This window comes from Heterocephalus glaber, unplaced genomic scaffold (assembly GCF_053883595.1).
Source record: "Heterocephalus glaber isolate CG9 unplaced genomic scaffold, H.glaber_assembly_v1.0 deba00001760, whole genome shotgun sequence".
NCBI classification, from domain to species: domain Eukaryota; kingdom Metazoa; phylum Chordata; class Mammalia; order Rodentia; family Bathyergidae; genus Heterocephalus; species Heterocephalus glaber.
The window spans coordinates 6064983-6089070 of NW_028258457.1; the positions used below are offsets into that span (position 1 = coordinate 6064983).

General features: G+C 55.8%; 2 protein-coding genes across 4 annotated transcripts; both read right to left on the bottom strand.

Annotated features, from left to right (window-relative positions):
* Positions 1-215: 215 nt before the first annotated feature.
* Positions 216-8965, bottom strand: Ticam1 (TIR domain containing adaptor molecule 1). The gene is made up of 2 exons (XM_004865715.4): positions 8845-8965; positions 216-3113 (listed from the first exon to the last, which is right to left on the bottom strand). The coding sequence occupies exon 2, from the start codon at positions 2971-2973 to the stop codon at positions 868-870; it is 2106 nt and encodes a 701-aa protein (XP_004865772.1). The 5' UTR covers positions 2974-3113; positions 8845-8965; the 3' UTR covers positions 216-867.
* A 3565-nt stretch (positions 8966-12530) lies between these two features.
* Plin3 (perilipin 3) lies at positions 12531-23873 on the bottom strand. Of its 3 annotated transcripts, XM_087201680.1 has the most exons (9): positions 23795-23873; positions 21273-21355; positions 20872-20970; positions 18329-18527; positions 17967-18049; positions 15630-15927; positions 14313-14512; positions 13674-13796; positions 12531-13227 (listed from the first exon to the last, which is right to left on the bottom strand). In XM_087201680.1, the coding sequence occupies exons 2-9, from the start codon at positions 21336-21338 to the stop codon at positions 12883-12885; spliced, it is 1413 nt and encodes a 470-aa protein (XP_087057806.1). In that variant the 5' UTR covers positions 21339-21355; positions 23795-23873; the 3' UTR covers positions 12531-12882. The 3 variants fall into 3 exon arrangements, with proteins under 3 accessions (XP_087057806.1, XP_087057807.1, XP_087057808.1); XM_087201681.1 differs by lacking the exon at positions 20872-20970; XM_087201682.1 differs by lacking the exon at positions 14313-14512.
* Between the last annotated feature and the right edge of the window lie 215 nt (positions 23874-24088).

The window sequence follows — 24088 nt, forward strand, 5'->3', positions numbered from 1 at the left end:
CTCAAAAGAGTACATCTCCCACCATGCCTTGCAAACATGAGCTCAGGTCATGTGACTTCATTCTGACCAATAAGATAAGACCAGAACGTGAAACTTCCGACTTCTGCCCTTCGAGAGACAGAAGCTTGCTCCTTCTGTCTGGTTCTCTTTTAAGGGCAAGGGGAGCCACGTGTTCGTTAGCAGAAAGCAGATCAGAGTCTTTTGGCTCTGAAGAATCATTCAATAAATATTTATTTATAATTAAAAGTTTCAGGCTGGGGATTTAGCTCAGTGGTTCCAGCACCTGCCTCGCAAGCGCAAGGTCCCAAGTTCGATCCCGGGTACCAAAAAAAAAAGAAGAATTATAATTAAAAGTTCCCTCCAGTATCCCCCACCACCAAGTCCCCTACCCAGGATTAGATGAATCTGTGAACACCATGTACAGGTCTGTTTCCTTTCTTGGCACTTTTCCCCCCCAATGCTGGGGCTAGAGCCCAGGGCATTCACACTGAGCTACACCCCCAGCCCTTGTGGACAAGGTCTCACTAAGTTGCCCAGGCAGGGTTCAAACTTTCGACCCTCCTGCCTCAGCCTCCCACAGATGACAGGTGCACCACCACGCCTGGCTCCTCTTGGCTTTATTTTGAGAAATGACAGTCCTCCGGGGCCAGGTCTTAGAAGTGGCAAATCAGCCGGGCTTGGTGGCACATGCCTATAATCCCAGCTCAGGAGTCTGAGGCAGGAGGATTGCCATGAATTCGAGGTCAGCAAGGCTCTGTCTCAAAAAAAAAAAAGAAAAAGAAAGGGGCAAATGACCCTGTCTGCCACTGCCCACTGGGAATGTCCCACCCAAAGCTGGTGCCTGGATGGTGGTATGGTCCCAGGGGGTCAGGCCTGGTCGCTCAGCCTTTCTGCTTCCTGCACCTTGTCCTCAGGTGTCTGGGCTCCTCTCTGGTTCCACATGTGATTGTTCACTCCCAGCTGCACCATCTGGGCGTGGTGAATAATGAGGGGGGTCTGAGGAGGTGCAGGAGAGGCAGGTGGAAAGGTAGGGGGCTGGGGGAAGGTGGGGGGCTGCGGGCAGGCTGGTGAGGGGGTACCAGTATGCCCTGGGTGCAGTGTTGGTGGCTGAGGACACCCAGGCCAGCCCAGGAAGGGCGGCAGGGCTCCCCAGGGCCCCTGGACCCCAAAGAGCCCCTGAGCCGGATAAGGCACCTGAGTCCCAAGTGACAAGTGGCTCCCGAAGTCCACCTTGAGCTTGTCCATCTGAGCCTGCCAGGCCAGGCAGCTCTGGAGGTAGGCACTGTGCTCGGCGTGCAAGGCCTCGGCCTGCTGTCTCTCGCTGTCCAGGCGCTGCCTGGCCTCCAGCCGGGCCCGCGCATCCTGCTCCCTCTGCCAGTGCGCCCTGTGCTCCCACAGCCTCTGGGGCTTGAAGGTGTTGCCCACCTTTCTGGCAAAGATCTTGGAGTGCTCGTCCAGCCACACGAGGCCGGAGAGCAGGCGTGAGGTGTCAGAGCGCTGCAGCCCAGGTGCACTCTCAAGCGGCAGGAGGGGGATGACACTGTCTCGGCGGCCGTGATGTGTGAAGCTGCTTGTCAGGGCCTGGTTGACCTGGTGCAGGCTCAGGGCGCTGTTGAAGTTGGGGGTCATGAGCAAGATGATGAAGCCTGAGTGGTCAATGGCGTCCTGCAGGCAGCGGAGCTCACCACGCCCGGGCACCTGGAAGTCCTCCCAGAACGTGGCCCCATCGGGCACCCCCAGGGCCTCCAGCCTCTCCCGGACTCGCAGGGCCACATGCTCATCCGCCAGGGCGTGGAGGACCACGAAGTTATAGAACTTCTGCTCCGATGCCTCGGACTGGAAGGAAGAAGGGCAGAGCGGGCGGGAGGAGGCTGGCAGAGCCTCGGAGCCGGAGGATGGGGAAGCAGCAGGAGGAAGGGGCAGGGAGGTCTCCGGAGCCAAGGACATCGGCGGGCTGGGCTTGGAGTCCTGTGATGTGGTGTCTTCCACAGACAGCTGGGGTGCTCTCTGGTCTTTGACGGGGCAAAGACTTTCTGTGGGTTCGGGATCCGGTGAGGGGAGAGGTTTGGGGCCTGAGGAGACGTCTGTGCACTCCACTGGGGAGTGGGCGCCAGTCTCCGGGGGAGCAGGGGGAGCGGGGAGGCCTGGAGAGGGGGGGTCGGGGCCCACTTCCAGGGCAGGAATGCTTGGCAGCTCCAGAGGCCCCGTGATCTGGGCCGAGGGGGGCCAGCTCATCTCCTCCGGCTCCGGGCCCCCCAGGGGGACAGGCTCAGGCCCCAGAGGCTGAGTACTGAGCTTGCTGGGCCCGTGGAGGCCTCGGGGCTGGCTGAGGAAGGCCATAGTGGGCGACTGGCTGATTTCCAGGTCGCTGGCCAGCGAGGCAGGGCTGCCCGTGGAGCGCAGTGAGCGCCCCTGGCTCCAGTCCTCGATAGGGCGCGGAAGGCTCCCAGTCCTCGGCGGTGTCACTGATGACAGTTGCAGGGGACCCTCATTGGAGCAGAGAGGCTGGAAGCCCCTCATGTCCCCGAGGACGTCCCACCCACAGCAGTCGAAGGCCTCAGCCTGCAGCTCACCCAGCCGCGGGTCCCCATGGGAGCCGAGGGCCTGGTGGGCTGCCTGGTAGGCCGCGTCCCTCAGGGCAGCTGGGCACAGGGACTCCTCAGCCAGCAGGTGGTACAGGCGGGCAACTGCCCAGGACACATCGGCGGGTTCCTCGGGGCCCTCGACACTGTCCATGCCGGCCCACCGGTGGCCCACCAGACGGGCCACAGTGTCAGCCTTCAGGGTGTCCAGTGAGATCCGGGCCTCGGTGTCCCGGCCCAGCTGCAGCAGCACCATGGCGTGCAGGAGGTCGGCGCCTGGGTGGCCTTTGTACACCGTCTGGAGCTTGTGCTGCAGGACCACCAGCTGGTCCGGCCCGGTGGCAGCTAGGAGGTCAAAGGCGCCAGGCAGTGACGGGCCTGGGCAGGCCATGGGCACGGGAGGGAGCGAATGTGGGCAGCAGAGGCTGGGGCTGGTGGCGACATGTTCCAGATGGCTGCCTCCTGCTCGCCCAGCGACTCCTATTTATCACTGTGCCCAGGTCCACACGCAGGAGGGCGACCCGGGGAGACCTGCCGGAGACAGGAGGGCACCCAGTTAGCACCAACACAGCAGCAAAGCCAGGGGTGGCAGTGCACACCTGTCACCTCAGCACATTGGAGGCTGAAGTAGGAGGATCGCTGAAAGTTCAAGGCCAGCCTGGGCTACATAGCCAGGCCCTGTCTCCAAATAAAAAATAGAAAGGGCAGGGGCCAGGGATTTAGCTGTGGTTCCGCCACCTGCCTTGCAAGCACAAGGTCCCGAGTTTGATCCCCGGTACCGGAAAAAAAAAAAATAGAAAGGGCTGGGGTGTACCTCAGTGTGAAGGCTCTGGGTTCAGTCCCTAGAACTAAAAAAAAAGAAAGAAAAAGGGGTGTTTTCACCCAGGAAGTCCTGGGGAAATTTACTACATGGCCATCGGTAACCCATGCAGCTAACAGTATCAGTGGGACAAGTAAACTGTCACTGCACACGAGCGGGTCTGTACCTAACTGGGCAGCCACATGGGAATGACTCTGGCTTCTCTGTGTTTCTCTGACAATGCCGGACTAAGTCCTGCCTTTATCATTCCCTCCAGGTGTGTGCTGTCCCCAGGCTTCCCTACTGACCTTAGCCTCATCTTTCCAGTCTCAGGTGCAATGGGACTGCCGGAGAGGGGCCTCCAAAACCACCCCAGGTCCTGCCTGTCTCTCCCCTGTCCTCTTTCTGTCAGTTGTCAACACCATAGACTTTCTCACTGAATGAGTATTTGTGTGTGGGGGGGGTGCTAGGGATGGAACCCAGGACCTTTGCACATGCTAGGCAAGGGCTCACCACTGAGCTGAACCCCAGATGTGAGCTTTTCCTGCATGTTAAATCTTTCACATTTACTGCCTGACTCCCAGTAGCTGGTGAGCACCTGATAGTGGAGGCTGGGTCCCTTCTGCACACTGCTGGGAGGCCAGAGCACAGTGCAGGCAGCTGGCAAGGGGCTGGTGGGTGGGTGGATGAGTGGATAATGGATGGGCTGGCCTTCAGTGCTGTCCCTGAGTAGACCAGGGCCCAGAGAAAAGGCTTTTCCCAAGGACGCCCACAACCCTCCAGGCCAGGACCCAGCCCCTGTTCCGGGTCACCAGAGCCCTGTTCAGCACATTCTGAGCATCAACACCTTTTACCTACCCCTCAGCCTGGCTGGACTGAGCCCTGCTGCTTGTCCCTGCCCTAGCGCCTGCCACAGGGACAACAGCCTGAAGCCAGCTCCCACCCAAGAACACAGCCCTGTCTGGGACGGGTGAGGCGGTCACACCTGGGGCTCCTGGCACAGACTGGTGGAGGCTGCCGATGCCGCTCAGCCCCTGCAGTGCCCAGCACACCACGGAGAACGCCCGGCTCAGTGTGCAGTGCCCAAGGAGCCCCTGGGCCAAATCAAAAGACGACCCCAATGGACTGGGGATTTAACGCAGTGGTTCTGGCACCTGCCTTGCAAGCAGAAGGCCCTGAGTTTGATCCCTGGTACCAAAAACACTCAAAAAACAAAAAACTGATAAAGTGAAGAGCTCTTTGTTTAGTTAGAATTCTTTTTCCCTAGGGGGGATGGAACTCAGGGCCTTCACACTGAGCTACACCCCAGCCTTTTTAAATTTTTTATTTTGAGCAACTTACGTTGCTCAGTTGCCCAAATTGGGCTTGAACTTGTTTTTTTGTGGTTTTTTTTGGTACCAGGGATCGAACTCGGGTCCTTGTGACTGCGCAGCAGGTGGCGAAACCACTGAGCTAAATCCCCAGCCCTGGGCTCGAACTTGTGATCCTCCTGCCTCAGCCTCCCAGATGCTGGGCTGCCAGGCTCCCATGGCTTACTTTTTTTTTTTTTTTTTTGCGGTACCAGGGATCAAACTCAGGACCTTGCACTTGCGAGGCAGGCACGATGCCACTGAGCAAAATCCCCAACTCAGGCTTAAATTTTTAAAAAATTGATTTTGAGCAGACCTACTGGGCCCAAGGGCAAGCTCAAGACTCCAATAAGGAGCAGAAAGGGGCTGGGAGCACTGGGAGGGAGCTGGCATTCAGCATCAGCACCTGGGAGGGCGACCAGGCAGGTGGGGAGGGAGGGAGGGGAAAGGGGCACTGGGCAGTTGTCTGGGGGATCTGAAAATCACCCTGGGACAGCCTGGTGGGGTGACCAACCCAGGTGGGGAGGGGAAGATCAGAACTGGAAACCAGAAATGGTGTGAGGGCTGAATGAATGAGGAAAGCCCACCACCTAGGGGCTGCGGGTGACCGGCACCTGGAAGAACAGCAAGCCGGACCAATGGGGGCAGGCTGAGAGGGGATCAACTTAACAAGACTGCACCAGGCTCCAATTTACCTATCTTTAAGAGATCTTCAAAGAAAAGTTGCCGGGCAAGGTGGCGCACACTTTAAGTCCTAGCACTTGGGAGGCTGAGGCAGGAGGATCACTGCAAATTCCGGGGCAGCCCAGGCTACATAATGAGTTCAAGGACAGCCTGAACTACATAGCAAGACCCTGTCTCAAAAGCACCACAAAACAGGGCTGGAGATTTAGCTCAGTGGTACCACAGTCTGCCTCACAAGCTCAAGGTCCTGAGTTCGATGCCTGGTACCAAAACAAAACAAAAGTTAAGATCAATAAAAAAAAAAAAAGTAAGAAAGAAAAGTTCAGCCGAGTGCTGTGGCACAAACCTGTCATCCATCCCAGCACTCTGGAAGGCTGAGGCAGGAGGATCCCAAGTTTAAGCCCAGCCTGGGCAACTTAGCAACTTAGCAAGAGCCTGCCTAGAGACAAAAATAATAAGGGCTGAGTACGTAGCTCCGGGCAAGGGCCCTGGGTTTAATACCCAGTACTGGGGAGGGGAAAAAGGAAAAACAAAACAAAATTCAGATTCCTGGACGCCACTGGCAGCAGCCTAAGAGTGAGGTTGTGTGTACTTCTCTGCCAGCGTGGAACAAAGCAGGCTCTGTGTAAAGGTGCCTCGTTCTGGATTCCCACGGAAAGTAAACAGCTGGGCCATTTTCAGCTGATAGGAGTGAGGGGGGGGGCCCAGGGGTGAGGCGCCCCGCGCCCGGAAAGACACGGTCATCCCAAGGAGAGGGGAGCCACCGGCAGAAGCAAGCGGCTCTGCCACTGCCGGCTGCAGCCTTGGGTGCGAAAAATGCCTCCATCTCCTTGCGCAGCACTGGGGATGGAAACCAGTCTCTGCACTGAGCCCTCTTTATTCTGAGTCAGGGTCTCACTAAGTTGCCAGGCTGGGTTTGAACTTGAGGTCCTCCTGCCTCAGCCTCTGAGGTGCTGGAATTACAGGTGTGCGCCAGCTCTTTTTTTTCTTCCGTAACCCGGACTGGGAGGTAGCGTCCCCTTCTCTCTGTGCCCACGCAGTCTGCCGTGTGTGCCTGGACAATGCTGTCGCACCCGGAGTGCCTTTGGCCTCCAGGGCTGTTACGGCCAAGGCAGAGCTGGCTTCCGCCTCTGCCCACGCATAGCGCGCGGTCCGGTCCAGTCCCGAGGCAGTAAGAGGAAACGAGAGAATAACGCGAGATCATTTCGAGAATGAAAATGCCATGAAGGAAATGAGCCAGGCTATGTGGTTAGACTGGGCTCAAGGAAGGCCTGGAGCCGACAGCTCACTGCCACCAAAGGAGGGCAGGGAGCGAGTCGCCAGAAATCGGAGGGCAAAAACTTCCAGGTGGAGGGCAAGGCCTTGGAGCAGCAGTGAGGAGACCGGAGCAGTGGGAGGAGGGGCGGAGGGAAGGGAATGGTGGCCGAGCAGGGCCTTGTGGGCTGCAGGGAGGACTTGGGCTTTGGCCCAGGGAGGTAGGAGAGGTGCTGAGGAGGAGGCCCTGATGCGGTGCTCGCGGCGCCCTCTGGTGGTTGCTGTATGGGGACAGGTCAAGATCAGGAGCAGGGACCAGGTGGAGAGGACTGAACTGGCACAGAAGAGTCCCTAGGAAGGGTGAGGGGCTGACTCCAGGGATAATGTGGAGAGGAAGCCCTGGGCCCTGGCCCGAGATGGGGCCGCGGGAGGCGCTGGGGTGTGGCCAGGAGGAGGCTCCTCCTCCTCCTCACTCTGCTACTTAAACACACAAGCATCATCCACCCCAGGACCTTTGCACCTGCCGTGCCCCAGCCTGGTGCACCCTTTCCCAGAAATCTTTCGCTGCCTTGAGCCTCCTCCACTGGCCGCCCCCTCTGCAGCTGGGTCGACCTCGCATGCCCACTCTGCTCTCCCTCCCCTGACCTCCTCCCACTGTAGAGCGCCTAGTTTGGACAGCCACCCTTGCCTGCTGGGGTGAGGACCTCTCTGGGGACAGGGGAAGGAAACGGCTCTGCCAGGTTCATGGCTTGTATCTAAAGCACCAGGCACACAGTAGGTGCCTAATATATGCTAAGCGAATACATCAAACAGACAGGGCAGTGCCCTGCATACAGTGGGTATTTAATAAATACTACAGATTGGGCCAGGGATTTAGCTTAGTGGTTCCGCTGCCTGACTCAAAAGTGCAAGGTCCCTAGTTCAATCCCTGGTACCAAAATAAATAAATACATAAATAAATACTACAGATTAACTGAACCAATCAATGCAGTAGAACGGTACCCAGTTTCACAGGAAGCACTCAATAACTCTTCCTGCTTCTAAATCCTCCCTCCCTAACATGACTGCAATTCTTATTTTATTTTGTATGATTTTTTTTTTTCTTGTACTGGGGTTTGAATCCATAGCCTTCAGACTGAGCTCTACTTCCAGCCCTTTTTACTTTTTATTTTGAGACACAATCTCCTAAATTGATAAGTTGCCCAGACTGGACTCAAACTTGTGATCTTCCTGACTCAGCCACCCAGAGGGCTGCTATACAAGCTGATATCATTGCTAAGGTTAGGACTATTTTTTTTTTTTTTTTTTTGGTTCCGGGGATCGAACTCGGGTCCTTGAGCTTGCGCAGCAGGAGGCGAAACCACTGAGCTAAATCCCTGGCCCAGTTTAGGACTATTTTATTTGTACTCTGACCGTTGGGAGAGAGTGGAGCAGGAGTTTAAACTGGAAAGCCTGAGCTTCCTCCGCAGCAGAGTGAAGCCTCAGCGATTTCACTGAGCACCTACTATGTGCAAGCTCCTGGCAGAGCAGGCATAAGTTCCGCACAGCTGTTCTCCAAATCTGGCCTCCTCACCTTCCCCTACCGTTGGCCCAGGGTCTGAGCACGTCTGGGGTCACAGCAGGTGACCCGTGTGTACTGACAGTGAATGAATAAGCCCTGTCGCCGCCTCTTCCGGATGCTGCTGCCCCACCCCGCCCCACGGCTCGGGGGAGACTCGGGTCCCCAGCCCAGCTGGCAGCGCCCCCACCCCGACTTCAGGCCCCTACCCCTACATGGGCCGTAAGGAAGAAATAAGAGGGTCCCCAGGGGGAAGAGACAGAGCTGGCCGGACCACGGGGACCCCGGGAAAGCTGGGGTCCCCAGGGTGGGCGAGGCCTGTGAAAGGGGGGCACCGAGGCCCAGGGCGGGTTCTAGGGAGGAACTGAGTGTAAGGGAAATCGGGGTACTGGAGAGGGACCCAGACTGTTGGGGGACCCAGGTGTTGGGGACCTGGGTATCGGAGAGACTTGGGTGCTGGGAGACAGACAGCTGGGGCACTGGGATCCGGCCGCTGCAGGGTCGCAGGTGTTGGGGTTCGGGGTGGGGACAGAGAGCCCCGCTGTGTGGAGCACCCGCCCGCCCCGGCTTTGGGGTCCCCAGCCCGCTCAGACGCCTCCACGGCCCGCCGTCACCTACCTTTGGGGCAGCGTCCTCCGCTCCCCTCCTGCTGCGCGCTGCAGGGCCCGAGTAGCCGAGAGGAGGCGCCGCCCTCTCCAAGTCACGGGGAGGAGCCGGTGAGGTCACCGCGAGACCCGAGGCCGGGAAAGTCCCCCGAGGGGCCCCAGGAGCCGCGCTGGACGGCAGACCCGAGGGAAAGCAGAGGGGCGGCCCAGACTGCACACGGCGCAATCAGGCGCTTTGGGGATACCAAACGGGGCATTTAAGGCACCAGATCACAACTTTGGGGAGTCCAGGACCCAGAGCAGGCAGACTGTTAGACACTCAGGGCCCCCATGACGTCGGGGCCCACTGGAATTTTTTATTTTTAGTTACAGGCATGAAGCCAGGGCCAGGCACTGAGCTAAATCCCTGGCCCTGGAGATAGCGTCTCCTTAAGTTGCCCAGGCTGGACTGGAACTTGGGATTCTCTTGCCTCAGCCTCCCAGAGTGCTGGAATGACAGGTGTGCACTGCCACAGCCCCGTACATTTCCACATCCTTTAAAGTTAGAGGGAAAACATGAATATGCCCCAGCTTGGATCCGTTCTTTGTACAATGGACGTAAAATAGGATTTTTGTGTTTAAGGAGATGGCTCCTGGCTGAGTCAGGATCTTTTTTTTTTTAATTAAATAACTATTATCAAACACACACATACAAAAAATTAAAACCACTCAAAAACAATGCAAGGGGAAAAAAGCCTACAATACTACTCAAATACAGTAGAACTCAACCAAAACAGAACTGAAAAGCACTTAAACATTTTTCCATATAACTTAAAAAAGCATCTCAAGCACCAACAAGAGAGTCAGGATCTTTGACAGGACTCCGGCAGATGACAGAAGCTCAGAGACTACTTGCTGGGTAGGCCATGATGAGACAGGAGGGTCAAAAGTTCAAACCCAACCCCAGGGCTGGTGGTGCACCCCTATAATCCCAGCACTTTCCAGGCTGAGGCAGGAGGATTTGTACAAGTTTGAGGCCAGCCTGGGCTACATAGTGAGTTCAAAACTAGCCTGAACTACAAAGCAAGACCCTGTCTAAATTAATTAATTAATTAAAATTTAAAAGAAAAAGAAATTTTGAGCCCAGACTGGGCTACTTAGTGAGACCCTGTCTCCACAATAAATAAATAAATAAATAAAACAAAAAGTAAAAAGGGCTGGAGGCATAGTTCAGTGAGAAGGCCTTGTGTTCAATCTATTTGAACTGGTCAACTTTGCCAGACTCTGTCTCAAAAAACAAACAAGACTATTTGCAGAAGTATTTTTATTTTATTTTTTTGTTACTGGAGATTGAACTCTGGACCTTGAGCTTGTGAGGCAGCCAGTGGAACCACTGAGCTAAATCCCTGGACCCTTGCAGAAGTATTTTTAAGAAATAACCTAGTAGCTAGGCATGATGTTGCTCACACCAATAATCCCAGCACATGGGAGGCCAAGGCAGCAAAGTTCAAGGCCGGTTTGAGCTAGTGAGTTTCCACCCAACCGGACTGCAGAGTAAGACCCTGCCTGAAAAAGAAACGAATAAAAAATAAAAATGAAAGCCCAGGTGCATGCCTGTAAACCCAGCACTTGGGAAGCTGAGACAGGAGGGTTGCCCCAAGTTCGAGACCAGCATGGGCTCCACGACAAGACCCTGTCTCAAAAAAACCAAGCCAAACAAAAAAAGCAATGACCCAGTGTTGTGCTGCCCAATGAATGAATACACACAGAGTGGTCTAACCACAGGATGGAATATTAGCCATGAAAAGGAAGTCCTGGCACCGCTAGAGCAGGGAGAGAAAACTTGAGACCGCGCTGCTCAGGGAGCTGAGGCAGACACAGGAGGACATGCAGCGCAGGGCCCCACCCCCAGGAGGCCCAGCGTGGTCAGACCCACAGGGACAGGAAGGAGGACGGTGGTGCCGGGCTGGGGAGGGGACAGGGGTCAGCGCTTCCTGGGACAGAGCTCAGCTGGGGAGATGGAAAGTCCTCGAGGTGGGCGGCGGGGACGGCACAGCCGAGGGATGCGCTCGATGCCACTGAACCATACACTTAGACGTGGTCAGAAGGGGGCTGGGTGTGGCTCAGCAGCAGAGCACATGCTTAGCAAGTACAAAGCCCTGGGTAGAATCCCCAGCACCAAAAACAGTTACCATAATTTCAGGTTACATATATTTCACCACAATTTAAAAAAAATATATTTTTGAGGCAAGGTCTCACTATATAGCCAAAGCTGGCCTCAAACTCATAGTAATCCTCCTGCCTCAGCCTCCCGAGTGCTGGGATGATGACAGGTGTGCATCAGCACACTGGGCAACACTGACTTTGCATGGTGACCAAGCGTGGCCCTGTTTCGGGTTCTCGAAAGCACAGAAGCGGCTGTGAAAGTACCCGGAGTCTGCTGGGGACAAGGGACAGGGACAGGGCCCAGGCCTGGCTGCTGCCTCACTCATAATTGAGGAAGCGGAAGCAGCAGTCAGTGTGGGCGGAAACAGAGACCCGACTCTGCCCCCTCAGAGTCCCGGGCACCCTGGACTCCTGCCCAAGAGCCCCCAGCGGTCCAGAGCCTCAGGCTGCAGGTCACTGAGAGTCCTCGAAGGGGCTTCCCACAGCCGGGACAGAGATGAGAGGTCCCCACCCTGCAGCCTCTCTCACATGTGGGCTGGACTCACTGGGTACCTGCTGCGTGCCAGGCTGGCCTGGCCCTAGGAAGGCATCAGGAAAGAGGAAAGAAACGGTTCTCAGCAGGGCGTGGTGGTGCATGCCTGTCACCCCAGCGCCTCATGTTGGAGCCCAGCCTGGGCAACTTGGCGAGAGCCTGTCTCAAAATAAAGAATAAAAGGGCCAGGGATGTAGCTCAGTGGCACCGTCCCTGCCTAGCAAGCCCAAGGTCCTGAGTTTGATTCCCTGTACCTGAAAAAAATTTTTTTTAAATAATAAAAAGGGCTGGGGTGTGGCTCAGTGCAGAGGCCTTGGGTTCAGTCTCAGCACCAAAAATAACAGAACACAAGCCATTTGCCGCCCGCCGCCAAGTCTCCTCATTCAGCTGCTCGCTTGTGCCCCCACAGGCGATTGCTCTCCTGACTGCTGTCTTCCTGTCCATCGTGATGTTTCTAAACTTCAGCACACTAGATGCTTTCACGTCTGGCTTTCTTTTCCTCATCATTCTGCCTGTGGGTTTCTTCCACATTGTTGGGAACATCCGGGCTTTCTCCTTTTAAAGACAGGGTCTCTTCATGTTGGCCAGGCTGGCCCCAAACCCCTGGGGTCAAGCAATGCTCCTGCCTCAGCCTCTCAAAAAGCTTCAACTATGGGTACACACACCACACTGGAACCTTATTCCTTTTGTTGCTGTGTAATATTCCACACTGGGTGATTATATAGTAGTGAAAGAGGCTAACATATATTTATCCCCTTTCCTTTTTTCCTGAGATTCCATCCAAGACTTTCACACTGAGCTACATCCCCAACCCTTTTTCACTTTTTATTTTGAGACAAAGTCTTTGTAAGTTGCCTAGTTGCCCAGGGTAGGCTCAAACTTGCAATCCTCCTGCTTCAGCCTCCCAAGTAGCTGTAATGACAGGCATGTGTCACTGCGCCTTTCTAAGCTATTTTTGTTTTAGCATCAAGAATAGACTAAAACGCGCGCGCGCGCGCGCACACACACACACACACACACACTTTAGCTGCAGGTAAAATTTATTAAGGCGACACTGCATACCTGGGTACTGGGACGGGGCTCACCACCCAGGCCTCAGCCCCTTTTGGACCCAGAATCAGCTCAGCTGCCCCCACTGGCCACCCAGGGGGCCAGGGTACTCAGACCGGAAGTCCTAGTCTGGGCAACTTAGTAATTTGGGGAGACTCTGTCACAAAATATAAAATAATAAGAGCTGGGGTGTAGCTCAGTGCCAAGCCCTCTGAAACAAAGAAAAAAATAGAAAAAGAAGAGAAGAGTTTGAAGTGAGCTGGTTGTTAGAGAAACCAGCGATGCTGGTGCCCCCGGGGAGGGACAAGGCCGGCCCACCCCCTACTACTTCTCCTCCTCCTCTGGGGCTCGCTCAGTGATGCCCGGGGCAAAGGGCCCCACCAGCCAGGTGACATGCACGTTCTGGGCCACGAACTCCACCACACGCTCCAGGGCCTCTCGGGCCTGGGCCACGCGCTCCCGGCTCTGAGCCAGGACACTGCCGGGCAGGTCCTGGAAGGAGCGGGCACCGGCAAAGGTGGCCTGCAGGTCCTCCACGTGGCAGCGCGCCTGCTGGGCCTGGTCCTTCACGTGCACGGGCAGCCCCTGGATGCTGGCGCCCAAGGACGCACAGGTGCTCTGCAGCTGCTGCGCCACCTCGCGGCACATGGCCAGCGCCCGCGACTCCACCTGTGGGGACAGCAGGATGCGCAGCTGAAGCAGGGCAGGGCTCTATCAGTAGCCAGACGGGAAGCTTTTCCAGGGCAGAGACCGAACTGAGGGCTTCCTGCTGAGCTCCATCCCCAGCACTTTTTATTTTGTATTTTGAGACAAAGTCTAAGTTGCCCACACTGGGCTTTAACTTGTGATCCTCCTGCCTCAGCCTCCCAAGTGCTGGGATTAGAGGTATGTGCCACCATGCCCAGCTGCGAGCCACATCAGTATGGAGCAACTTGAATTTACAAGCCACAGCCACACCCATGGAGGGAAATCTTGAAGGGCTTCCTGGAGGAGGCCTCAGGGTGGCAGAAAACAGTGAAGAGGAGGAGTCTTGGAGAGCATGCGGGTGGGAGGGCCCACAGAGCAGCGCCTGCAGGCTGACTCAGTGCCCCAGCACCGGCACACCCAGTGGGTACCTCTGGTTTGGCCGGGTCCTCCGAGCCCTGTGATGCTCTCTGGTTCCAACTCAGCCACATCCGGTGCAGCTTCTCCTGCCCCTCCAGCAGCTTCTGGTCCACTCCCTGCTTCACGGTTTCCATCTGCAGCGGAGAAAGACCAGTGAGGGTCGGGGCTCCTCCGGGGGGTGCTCCTTTCCGGTCCGACTTATTTTTTAAACTGTGTTGGGGATGGAACCCTGGGCCTTCACCCTAAGGTACATCTTAGGCCTGTTCTATTTATTATTTTGAGACAGGGTCTTAATAAGTCACTAAGTTGGAGCCGGGGATTTAGCTCAGTGGTTCCGCTGCCTGCCTTGCAAGCGCAAGGTCCTCAGTTCGATCCTCGGCACCAAAAAAATAAATAAACAAAAATTAAAAAATAAGTCACTAAATTGCCCAGGGTGGGCTCCAACTTGAGATCCTCCTGCCTCAGCCTCCCAGAGCGCTGGAATAATATGCCTACAACACCACACCTGGCCAGGTAGTACCCTTTTTTACACCAGAGCACCTAACATACAACCACAGCCCCAGCCAGTTGGACCCTTCCAGCGCACCTGCCCAGGTGCGTGATGCTCTACCCAGCACGGGAAGGGTCGCGCCGCCCCTCTCCCTACTCACCAGACTGAGCGCCTGCGCCAGCTGCTGCAGCGCTTCCTGCGCATGCTCCTTGGTGCTGCGCAGCTTCCCCAGCGAGTGCTCATACGCGTGCTGGCTCAGGCGCTCAGACAGCGAGCCTAGGCGCACAAAGTAGCTCTGCTCCTGCCGCTGCTGCTGCACCGAGGCTATGTCAAAGCCCTCCAGGGACGTGGCGAGGCGCGCTGGGGTGGGCAAGAGGTCCCTGTGAGGCCAGGGTGCACTGGTCCTGTCTGTGCCCAGGTCGCAGCGCTCAAAGGCTGCCAGGGACTTGCAGACGAGGCCAGCAACATGAGGTAGGAGAGGACATGGACTCGCCGTTTGCCATGTCGCTCCATTCCTGCCACCACCCCAAATGGTCCCATGATCACTCCTCGGGCCCCAGCCACACCAGCTTTCTTGTTGACCCTTGAACAGGTTCTTCTTATCCCAGGACCTTTGCACTGGCCGCTCCCTGGGGCAGGAACATTTTCAGCAGGTGCTCAAAGCCTTACCCAAAAATCATGTAGAAAGGGCTTCTTCTCTGTTCTCCCCCCTGCCTTGTGGCACCCCTGAGCCTCTTGGTTCATTTAAAAGTTCAAACCCATGTACTGGTGCACACCTGACATCCCAGCACTCTGGGAGGCTGAAGCAGGAGGATCACAAGTTCAAGCCCAGAACGAGCAACTTTGTGACTTAATGAGACCCTGTCTTGAAATTTTAAAAAATGACGGGATGTACCTCAGTGCAAAGGCTCTGGGCTCAATACCTAGTTTCACTGATACAAAAAAGGTTTACTGGGCACCTTCTGTAAGTTAGATCCTGGAGATATGTTGGGAATCAAAATTTGTTCCTCACAGAATTCACCATCTCAGTAACAAAAATCAAGCTAAAGGGAAAATAATGGAGACTAGGTAGACATTTCTGAGGAGGTAACATTTGATTGGAGCTAAATGGACACAGGGCATAGCCCATGCAAAGGCCCTGGGGCAGGATAGAGCCCAGTGTGGTACAGGCAAGAAGCCCATGTGACTGGAGCAGAGGGACAGTGGGGCAGAGAGGGAGGTGGGGAGGTAAGGAGGGGACTGGCCAGCATCCAGGGCCCTGTGGGCTGCAGGGAGGACTTGGGCTTTGGCCCCAGGGAGGTGGGAGTCATGGAGGGCTGAGGGCAGAGGAAGCAGGACCTTACTCAGTGCTCACAGCCCCATCTAGTGGCTATTATGGGCAGGACAGGCTGCAGGGTTAGGGGAGAGGTGACCAAGGGCCAAGGTGAGCCTGGAAGGGGCTGCAGGGATTGAGCATGGCTAACAGGGCTGCACTCACCCAGCTCGGCATTTGTCATGGGCAGGTGGTTGTCTGCCCAGGCCTCTGACTTGCCCAGCACGGTCTCTGCCCCACTCAGCACCATCTGTCCCACACGCGACCCCATGACCGACTGGACGCTGCTGGTCACCGCGGACTTCGTCATGTCCACACCGCTCTGCACAGCTCCGCGGGTCACATCCACCGCGCCCGCCACGCGGGTGGCCACGGAGTCCTTGGCACTCGATACTGTGTGGGACACCACGTCACGGGCCTCCGACACCTTAGCCGACACGAGCTGTTTGGTGTCCGCCAGGACCTACAAGACAGGACAACTGCACCTCAGTCCCTGGGCGCCCCTCTGCTGCACCCCGAAAGGAACATTCCACCTCCTGGTGCGGCTGTGACCCTGAGCAGTAAGAGCTGGGATTCAGCTTGGGGCAAAGTTCTATTCTCTGCACTGCAAAAAAAAAAAAAAGTCATAGGGCCGGGGATTTAGCTCAGTGGTTCCGGCACCTGACTCGCAAGCGCAAGGTCCCGAGTTTGATCCCCAGACCAAAAAAAAAGTCAGTATGCCCAGGTTCCCATTTCTGGCTTGCTGCTCCCTAGCTGTGTGGCCTCAGGCAGGTCCCTCTACCTCTCTGTGCCTCCCTGTCCTCCTCTCAGGGGCTAGGGGTGGTGCTGTGTCCTCCTAAGGAAGTTGTCAGTTGAAGCCCTCACTTCCAGCACGTTAAAATGTGGCTGTATTTGGACAGTCTTTAACGTGGTCATTAAGGTCAAAATGGTTGTGTATGCCTGAAATCCCAGCACTCTGGGAGGCTGAGACAGGAGGCTCTCAAATTCAAGCCCAACCTGGACAACTATGTGACTTAGTAAGACACTGTCTCAAAATGAAAAATACAAATGGGCTAGGGATGTAGCTCAATGCGAAGGCCCTGGATTCCATCCCCAATATAGAAAGAAGAAGAAAGAAAAGAAGAAGATTTGTCGAGTCAGAGGGTAACCCTGCCGGGGATTTAGCTCAGTGGTTTCGCTGCCTGCTGCACAAGCACAAGGACCCAAGTTCCATCCCGATCCCCGGTACCCAAAAACAAAACCAAAACCAGAAGGTAACCCTGCCACTATAGGCAGACAGGAGCCATGGAAATGGAAACGGAAATGAGTGGGTGGGGCCACTTGCCAATAAAACCAGGACAAAAGACAAGGACAAAGAGAGGGCCCTGCTTGGGCTCCTTTTCTGGTATTTGAACCTAGTCTGGTGTGAAAATCTGTGCATCCAATCAGCATAGCACCAGGGTTAAAACCTAGCACTGGGCTGAGGCATGGTGTCACACACCTGTTGTCCCAGCACTCAGGAAGCTGAGGCAGGAGGATCACAAGTTAAAGTGAAACGTAGGCAACTTACCGATTCAGGGAGACTTTGTCTCAGAATAAAAAAACAATTCTTAAAGGGCTGCAGATGGAGCTCAGCACAAAAGCCCTGAGTTCCATCCCCAGTGCTGAAAACAAAAGAGTAACACAGGCAACACCCTTGTCCCACAGACCTTGGAAAGCTGCCTTTTCCAGGGAGAAGAGTCATGGCCCAGGGCCCAGGAGAGAGAAACCCCGGCCCCTCCCAAGCCCGGAGCTGAGAACTTGACCTTGGGCTCCTGGCTTCAGTAAGGGAAGGAAGGCTGGCCCAGCGGACAGACAGGAGGGTCCCCAGGCACTGGGTCTGGGACAGGGAAGGAGAAAGCAAAGCGCAGCCCTGAGGCTGGGCTTCTGGGGACATCGCCAGGGTTGGGGGCTTCAGCAGCTCCTGGCTGAGCCCTTTGTTCGTGAACAGCACGGGGCAGATGGGTATACAGCAGGCACTGGGTGGGTACCAGGGGGAACACTGGCCCTAAGTGAGCTGGGGTGCTGGAAGGGCCTGGCCCACTGCTCTCCTGGACGGAGGACCCAACATGCAAGGTGTGCCCCAGCCAGCCCTCCTCACCTGCCCCCGAGTGTGTGGATTCAGCCCCGGGTTTTTCTTACTTGTTTTGGTATTGGGGATGGAACCCAGGGCCTTCGCACTGAGCTGTATCCCCAGCCCTTTTAATTTTTTGTTTTTTGTTTTTTTTGTTTGATTTTTGGTACTCACGATAGAACTCAGGTCCTTGCACTTGTGGGGCAGGCGGTGGAACCACTGAGGCAAATCCCAGCCCCTTTCTATTTTTTGTTTTGAGACAGGTTCTCGCTAAGTCACTAAATCACTCATGCTGGGCTCAAAGTTGTGATCCTCCTCCCTCGGCCTCTCACAGCACTGGGATGACGGGTGGGCAACTCTCCACCCAGCTCCCTAGGGGCTTCTGATGGTGCCCCGTGCTCAGTCCTCACCTTCTCCGTGGGCTGCTGCAGGATGGGAAGGTTCTCCTCCAGCTTGTCCAGCCCCCTGTGGGCATACTCACTGGCTGATGCCACTGCGGGAAGGAGAAGGGAGAAATCAAAATCCAACTGTGGAGTGGGTATGGGATGCACGCCTGTCAGCCCAGCACTTGGGAGGCTGAGGCAGGAGGATCCCATGAGCTCAAGGCCAATCTGGGCTACACAGTGAGACCCTGTCTCAAAAAACAAACAACTAGAACTACGGCTGGGTCTGAGGGGTCTGGGACTGGTGTGGGCAGACAGGGCCAAGGGTGCAGCAGATGCCCCAGGTCAGGAGGGGACAGTCCCCACGTTCTGGGGCCTCCATCACTCACACTGAGGCTCCAGCCGGGACAGGATGGGCTCCGCCCCGCTGACTGCAGCCGCTGTGAGGGTCCTCACTCCCTTCTCTGCCACGTCGCACATGGTCTTGACGTGGGGGTGACTCTCCTTGGTGGATGAGTAGGCAGCCGACACCATGTCGCAGGTGGAGCTGATGAGCGGCAGGCTGGTCACGCGGTCCACCACACTGGGCTGCAGGTGGGGAGAGGCAGCTGAGGGAGGGTGGCGACGGAGCCCAAGAAACTCCGGCACCTGCAGGTCTGATTTATTTATGTTTGGGCACCGGGGCTGGAACCAGGGCCTTCCCACTCAGCTCCACCCCCAGCGCTTTTTTTTTTATTTTGAGACAGGGTCCCGCTAAGTCACTGAGTTGCCCAGGCTGGGCTTGAACTTGTGATCCTCCTGCCTCAGCCTCCCTGAGTAACAGGATGACAGGCGTGCACCACCATGCCCGGGTCAGGTCTGCCGCTGTTTCTGGTGAGCACAACAGCCCTGCCCCCGGGACTCAGACTGCTGTGATTGCAAAAGCCAGGAACTCCGAGCTTCTGCCATGCACTTCCACTGGCTGGTCCCCTACGAGTGAGGCCTTACCCCCAGCCTTGTGGCAGGCAGTGCCAAGGCACAGGGGCCATCAGAGCTCAGGGTCCGGACCTGAGCACAGGCACCTCTGTTCTGTGTACCAAACCCAGCTGACCACCTGAGTTTTAATTGTTACCTGCATTCCCCTAATATTTTTTCAGATTTTTTTTTAGAAAGGCTCTCACTATGTAGCCCAGGCTAGCCTCGAACTCTCAGCGATCCTCCTGCCTCACCATCTTGAGTGCTGGAATTACAGGCGTGCACCACTACGGCCAGCTCCCTAATACTGTACTTTTATGAGATATAATTCACATACTGTAAATTTCACCCTTTGGAGGCCTGCAACTGTGCACTTATTAAATATATTTACAAAGTTATGTAACAACTACTAATTCCAGAGCTGTCATTGTGTGTGTGTGTCTGTGTGTGTGTGTGACACTGGAGATGAAGCCCAGAGTCTGTGCATCCTCAGCCCTTTTCATTCTTTTTTTTTTGTTACTGGGGATCAAATTCAGGTCCTTGCGCTTACACAGCAAGTGGCAAAACCACTGAGCTAAATCCCCGGCCCGCCCTTTTCATGCTTTATTTGGAGTCGGGCTCACACTAAATTGTCCAGGCTGGGCTTAAACTTGCAATCCTCCTGCCTCAGCCTCCCAGTGCTAGGATAACAGGCGTGGGCCACCAGGACTGGGTTTTTTCCCCCTTGGCAGAGGGGGAGATGGAACCCAAGACCCCACTGAGCTATACCCTAAATGCTTCTCAGCACCCTAAAGAGGTCAAATCTCTACTCACAGCCCCTCCCTGAAGGGGCTTAGAGCCATTCATCCAGCTTGTCTGCAGGGCTGTGCCCCAGCTGCACACCTGGGAGTTGGGTCCTCAGTGTGGTCGCCTGCGCCTGGCTTCTCCACGGAGCCCAGGTCCTGCAGGTTCATCCGCACTATGCTGAGTCAGAGCGCACTCTTGTAATTGGGCTAAAACACATTCCCATGTCTAAGTGCCCAGCTTGGCAGCATGGAACTTATCCCTTGGCTGTGCCGTCCCCACTGCCCACCTCCAGGGCTTTCCATCTCCCCAGCTGAGCTCTGTCCCAGGAAACGCTGACCCCGTCCCCTCCCCAGCCCGGCACCATCCTCCTTCCTGTCCCTGTGGATCTGATCACACTGGGCCTCCTGGGGGTGGGGCCCTGCGCTGCGTGTCCTCCTGTGTCTGCCGCAGCTCCCTGAACAGCGCGGCCTCAAGGTCCATCCAAGCTGTAGCAGTGTCAGGACTGCCTTCCTCTTCGTGGCTGAGTAATATTCCATTGCGATTTGGTTTAAGATTTCATTGGCACGCCTCACATCTGCTCATCTCCATATCATCTATGGTGTTTTCTGGCTACATAGCAGTTTTGAGCAGTACTGACACAAATCATAAGATCCATAAAGTTGAGAATATTTACTGTGTGTTTTTTTATAGACAAAGTTTGCTGCTCTCTGACACAGATCATATATAATATTAGGTGGTCAGAGCTAAAAAGAGGCTGGGTACAATCATACACGCCTGTCAGCTCAACACTCTAGGAGGCTGAGGCAGGAGGATCGCAAGTTTGAGCCTATCCTTGCCAACTTAGTAAGAACCTGTTTCAAAATAAAAAAGGCTGGGACGTACCTTGGTGGTGCGCCCACACGAGCCCCTAGGTTCGTCTGGGAGACAACTCTCATGTGCTTCAGGGTCACATGAGACCCCGATAGTCCTGAGAAGTACACAACGTTGTTCCAATTTCACATGTAGGGAAACTGAGACCCAAAGGAGCCAGAGACATCACCCACAGTCAAATATCGAGCTGGTCCTGGACACAAGCAGTGTGCCAGGGCTTCACCACTACGCACTGTGGGGTCCTCAGAGGTCATCATGTGCCCAAGGGCTTGCTCAGGTCCCCAGCATCACAAAACCCAAACTAAGGGAATCACAAGTTTACCATGGGATCCAGTGATGTTGCTCCTAGAACCGGACCCAGAGACTGGAAAACTCGCACCCACACCTGAGTCATAACAGCCAGGACGTGGAAATGACCCAACTACCTTTCGGCAGGGGAAGAGATTAAAAAACATATAAAACATGTTTCACACTGTTGTCCTATCACCTGGGAGGCTGAGGCAGGAAGATCACCATGAGTTCAAGGCTAGACTGGGCTACATAGTGAGTTTGAGGCCAGCCTGGACTACATATCTAGACCCTGTTTCAAAAGAAAGAGGAGGAAGGAAGGAAGGAAGAAAGAAAGAAAGAAAGAAAGAAAGAAGGAAGCCTCTTGCCCCACTTCTCTGTATCCTGCACACAAGTCACAGGGTTGAGGCAGCCCCAGCCCCAGGCCTTCCTCACCTGCTGTACTGGTTCCTCCGGGGTCACCTGGCTGTCCCCATTGGCCTCTGTCCCCTGGGCATCCATGGTCTCAGCAGCAGGTACTGTGGGCAGAGGGAACTGTCAAGGGACAGCCTACCTGACCCCTCCCTTAGAGGAAGTCTGGCCCACGACCGGGCGGGGGACGCTGGGCTCACAATCGCCCTGGACCTCCTCATTCCTTACAGCTGGGCCTCCATCACTGGGCGACACCTGAGTCACCTGTGCGCATCCCAAACTGCAAGTGTGACTAAGAAAGTCAGATGGCAAAAACCAGACTTGGCCAGTTTTTCCTTTCGGTACTGGGGTTGGAACTCAGGGCCTTTGCACTGAGCTGCATCCTAGTCTGTTTTGTTTTTAAATCTGAGACAGGGGCTCACTAAAGTTACTAAGTAGCCCAGGCTGGACCAGAACTGGTGATCCTCCTGCCTCAGCCTCTGGAGTAGCTGGGATGACAGGCCATGCGCCACCTTTCCAGGCTCCTACTCCAGGGGTTCACCTTTATCACCTCTAGTCCAGAGACACAGATCTGGGCCAGAACCTTTGCAGAAGGCAATCTGCCAAGCCCTAACAGCTTACAGCAGCCACCTTCCCTTTACCATGGAAACCTCCCTTCGGGGACAAGCTCGAGCCAGCTCTGCCACATGGGTGGCAGTGACCACACCGCTGCCAGCCATGCCATGATCTTAGGACCAACCCAGAAGCCTAGAAGAGGAGATTAAAGAAAATAATGCACCAGGCCGTGGTGGTGCACCCCTATGATCCCAGCACTCGGAAGACTGAGGCAGGAGGATCGCTGAAAGCTCAAGGGCAGCCTGGGCTATATAGGGAGGGCCTGTCTCAAACAACCAAATAAATGAATAAATACAGTAACACACATCCCCCTAACCCCAGCAGGGCTTGACCCTGAGGATAACTGACACGGGTCAAGATTGCTAAAAGGTGTTCAGTTGGGCAAAAGCTTTTGCTGGCTTTTGCAGAGTGTTTAATGAGACATAGGACACTGACCAGGGGCCGCCTTTCAGGAAGGAGGATTGGGTGGCTGGAGGTGGGGACAAGACGCAGGCTTCAGAGTTTAAAGCCAGGTCAGTAATATTAGCTGTTGGAAAACAGGTAAGGGTTTGAGGTGCAGCTCAGGGGTATGTGCTTGCCTACCACGCTCAAGGCCCTGGCTTGGATCCCCAACACTGCAAAGAAACAGAATAAAGCTTTTAAAAAAATTAAGCCAGGCCAAAAGTAAAAACTAAAGCCGAGTGCGGCGGCACATGCCTGTAATCCCAGCACCCAGGTGGATGAGGCAGGAGGATTGCGAGTATTTTAGGTCAGCCTGAGAATTTGAAGAGACACTGTCTCAAAGTAAAAAGTAAAAAGGTCTGGAGGTGCATCTGCAAAAACTGGGGTTAAATCCCCAGTAGCACACACACAAAAAGGGGGCAGGCCCAAAGGGGGCCAGGAATGAGCTTACCCAAGGCTCCTGGGCCGGAAGGAGGGGAGGACACATCTCAGCCTGCCCATCTCTACCTATAACTCCCCACACTCAGAGTACAGGCCAGACCAGTGCCCCAGCCCCGGCCTCCACAGATGCCAGTTCCCACTCAGGACTCCAGGCACTCCCTCCTACCCCCTCTGTCCACCACCCCCTCCTGGAGCTGCACCCCCCGAGTGACCACTGTGGACGTCAGCACCACTCAATTCCTCAGGGTTGGCGACGTGCACGTCGCTGGTTCCCGTGACCCAGAGCTGCTCTGGCCAGAGCTGACGCAACTCCCCCAAACACATCCCCACCCAAGTCCACTCTCTCCTCTTATAAACGCCAGTCAAACCAGCACTCTGAGAGGCTGAGGCAGGAGGATCGATCGAAAGTTCCAGCCCAGCCTGGGCCACTTAGGGAGACCTTGTCTCAAAACATAAAATAAAAAAAGGCTTCGCGTGTAGCTCAGCGAGAAGGCCCTGGATTCAACCCACAGCACAAAAAGAAAAGAACTAAGACTTCGGAATTCCAAGAGACCAAGGTCCCAGGCCCAGCAGGGTGCAGAGCCCCACAGCAGATAAAGCTTTCGCAATTTCCCGGCCACACCCACCCATGGGAAAGGCAGGATTTGCCCAGGAAAGAGATCCCCAGGTGCCAGCCAGAGCTGGGGGCAGCTCCCGGGTAGCAGAGCCATTTGCGGGGGCGGGAGGGGGGCGGCTTGGGAGGCCTGAGGTCCCGGGAGAGAAGGCAGAATCCCCGGGCCACCCAATCTGGCGGCTGCAACCGCGTATGGAAAAGCAGCCCAGGCTTTTGGCGCACAGGGGATCGGGAAGGGGGCAGGATGTGCCCCCCCCCCGCCCGATACTAAGTAGATCCTTGTCCCGGGCACGGTGAGGACCCAGTGTAGGGTCTCACTCTGTCACAACAATTACATTTTTCCGGGGACGGGGAGCCCAGCGCCCTCCTTTCCTGAGGTTTCCCAGGACCCCAAGGACCCCGCCCCTGAGTCACGTCGGAGCCCCTAGCTTCTCACCACCGTCTGCGGAACTCCAAGGCCAGCGCGGAAAGTGGCCCGGACGGGGCGGGACGGGTCTTTACCCCATGGGAGGGCGGGTCCCGGGAGTGACGGGCCCGACAGCCAATCATGTGCGGGGGGCTGCCCGCCGCCGGCCCCGCCCTTCCCCTCCGCCCCCGGCCCAGGACGTGACTGTCACTTAGTCAAGTAGGACTTCGTGCCCTGGCTCTGGAGGGGACAGGGGACCTTGGACGACGCCGGACCCAGAAAAGAGGGGGCCCTTCCCCACGTGGGGGACTCTGAACTCAGCCC

What these genes read in the sequence shown, in the direction of transcription:
- Ticam1 (XM_004865715.4), bottom strand. Translation starts at nt 2,973, where the DNA reads ATGGCCTGCCCAGGCCCGTCACTGCCTGGCGCCTTTGACCTCCTAGCT.
- Plin3 (XM_087201680.1), bottom strand. Translation starts at nt 21,338, where the DNA reads ATGGATGCCCAGGGGACAGAGGCCAATGGGGACAGCCAGGTGACCCCG. An exon ending in CAACATCACTGGATCCCATG is followed by an intron (nt 18,528 to 20,871) that starts GTAAACTTGTGA and finishes CCCCACCTGCAG; the next exon opens with CCCAGTGTGGTGGACCGCGT. An exon ending in TGCAGCAGCCCACGGAGAAG is followed by an intron (nt 15,928 to 17,966) that starts GTGAGGACTGAG and finishes CCTGTCTTGTAG; the next exon opens with GTCCTGGCGGACACCAAACA.